Here is a 2,481-nt window from a genome sequence, read left to right on the forward strand (position 1 = left end):
AGGGAATTCCAGTTTAATGGGGATGACAGGGGTAAATGACAATGAGATTTTTCAAGGATTCTAAGTGTTGCCAAAGGCCCTGCAGCAAAGTCAAATCAGTGTGGGTGTTGAAGGCCAGCATTCTGCATGGTCTATCTTTGGTTTGAGCCTCTTAGGAACTTGTCATTTCCTCTTCACCAGTATTGACCAGGGAGTATAATGGCTAAGCCAGTCCTTTAAGTCGTTTCATACTTCTAATGAAGGGTTGGAGTCCTGGTGTGGCGCTGTGAATTAATGTGCCAGACTGCAAAGCCCTTTGAACTACAAGGTCAGTGGTTCAAGCTCACCAGACGCTCCTTGGAAATCCTACACAGGGTTGCTATTGGTCGGAACCAACTCGACGTCACTTAACAACAACAATGAAGGGATATTTTTATGAGACAGCTATGATAAGTAGTTTACAATGAATAAATATGAATGAGAAACAGTTTTTTTATGCCAGGGAAATAAAGTTTATTTGGAAGTAAATGAAAGAGCCTCCTTGAATTCCAGACAATACCAAAGAAACAATACCTACAGGAAACATCCTAAAATAATGTGCAATAACTGGAGCTGAGGCTGTAGGGAATTATCTTTAGAAATGAAAAGACTCAACCTTTAGCACAAAAGAGCCTTCCAGAAATTATAACTTGGTGATGTGTGACTGCTTGTCGAGTCTGGAAGGCTGGCATGACACAGATTTCTAAATGAAAACAGCTCCAGCAATGGCAGATTTCAAGGATCTGTCTTAGGCTTGATCTAAATGGCTTCATGGATGTCTTCAAAGAGGATTCAAACTTCTAAGTTAACAGCAACGTGACTGAAAGCTGCCACAGGGTCCACAGGAGTTGCCGCGAGCATTGGAGGTGGAACAAGGGTTGGAGGGAAGCCTGGGGAGACACAAAGGTTTGGATTGGGTTGTGGGTGGTAGTGGACAGAACCCTGAGTCACACATAACACCTGGAGTTCAATGAGACAATCTATGAGTTCATAATGGTTGGAGTTAGTTGGCATCAAGTTTGCTTGATGTAAATCCTTCTCTCTCTCCAAAACTGCCATGTGCAAAGGTGGAAGAAGTTTCTTAAATGGTTCTTTTGAAAAAGAACTTTCTTTCTCCTCCTCTTGAGCTCACATGGAGTTTAACACAACTTGTCTTGTCCTATGGTTCTCAGTAGCAATCTCTGTGCCTTGTTAGCTCTCTTAGGCAGGGACTACGTTCCCTTCATCTTTATGCCTGCCACATTTCCATAAATTTCACAGATCACTGTATACATAGTAGATAGTTCATCAATGCATGTTGTTTGGTGAGATGCAAATATGGCCAGCATGTAAGTACCCATAATGTCTTGTAGTCCCTCCTTACATGTTTTCCCAGAAATCTTTAGCATCATACTCACTTGCTGTCCTCGCTCTCCAGCAGACCTCGGTATGTATTGATCTCAGCCTCCAGCCGTGCCCTGACATCCAGCAGCACCTGGTACTCCTGGTTCTGACGCTCCAGGTCACAGCGGATCTCAGCCAGCTGGGACTCCACGTTGGTGATCATGCACTGCACCTGGGACAGCTGAGAGCTGTAGCGTGCCTCCGTCTCTGTCAGTGTGTTTTCCAGAGAGTCTCTCTGTGATGGCATAGACCAAAAAAACAAAACTCAGTATTCAGACACATGCTCCTTTAAAGAATTTCTCTATATGAATCCAAAGATGTCATAGCTTTATGGTCTGAAGGGACCTCAGAGACTCAATTCCCTGACTTCACATTCCTCAGCAGGACATCTCAGCCATACTCACCAGGTTGTGCTGGGCCTGCAGCTCAATCTCCAGGGCATTAACTGTGCGTCTCAGCTCGATGATCTCTGCCTGGCAGGACTGCAGCTGCTCTGAGCTGGACACCACCTGCTTGTTCAGCTCTTCAGTCTGAAACATCCAGAGGGGAGAAGGTAGGGTCAGACCCTGACTTAGAGGCCAAGGAGGGGTCTCAAGTAATGAGCTTAGAATCCCACCTGTGTGGCAAACCATTCCTCCACATCCCTGCGGTTGGTCTCCACCAGGGCCTCATACTGAGCCCTGGTCTCGTTCAACACACGGTTCAGGTCCACATTGGGGGCAGCATCCACCTCCACGTTGAGGCGATCACCAAGCTGGCTTTGCAGGGCGTTGACTTCCTGAAGGAATAACAGAAAGAAAGAAACTCAAAGAAAGAACTCTATAAATAAACTCTATTTCATAGAGTCCAATGTGGTAGAAAGAGTATTGCACTGGAATGTGGAAAACAGTTGATGTAAAAGTCCATTGTTAACTCTAACAACTCAGACCTTCTGTCTCTTTTCCTCATCTCTATAATGGGGCTGCTTGATTCAATGATATCTAAAGTTTCTTCCACACCAGGATTTTATCACATCTTTTTGATCTTCCTAATGTTCACTATGTTGTTGTTAGGTGCCATCAAGTCGGTACTGACTCGTAG

The 2,481-nt window shown here is 44.8% G+C and overlaps 1 protein-coding gene across 1 annotated transcript in view; it reads right to left on the reverse strand.

Moving 5' to 3' along the window:
- Window positions 1-823: 823 nt before the first annotated feature.
- LOC102842406 (keratin, type I cuticular Ha4-like) overlaps window positions 824-2,481 on the reverse strand; it is a 78,703-nt gene continuing 77,045 nt past the window's right edge. The window contains exons 6-8 of the mRNA XM_006833689.1: window positions 1,806-1,931; window positions 1,416-1,636; window positions 824-908 (exon numbers count right to left, since the gene is read on the reverse strand). Of these exons, the coding sequence (XP_006833752.1) occupies window positions 824-908; window positions 1,416-1,636; window positions 1,806-1,931 (432 nt within the window). The remainder of the gene's footprint in view (window positions 909-1,415; window positions 1,637-1,805; window positions 1,932-2,481) is intronic.

Source organism: Chrysochloris asiatica, unplaced genomic scaffold, assembly GCF_000296735.1.
Source record: "Chrysochloris asiatica unplaced genomic scaffold, ChrAsi1.0 scaffold00007, whole genome shotgun sequence".
NCBI lineage: Eukaryota > Metazoa > Chordata > Mammalia > Afrosoricida > Chrysochloridae > Chrysochloris > Chrysochloris asiatica.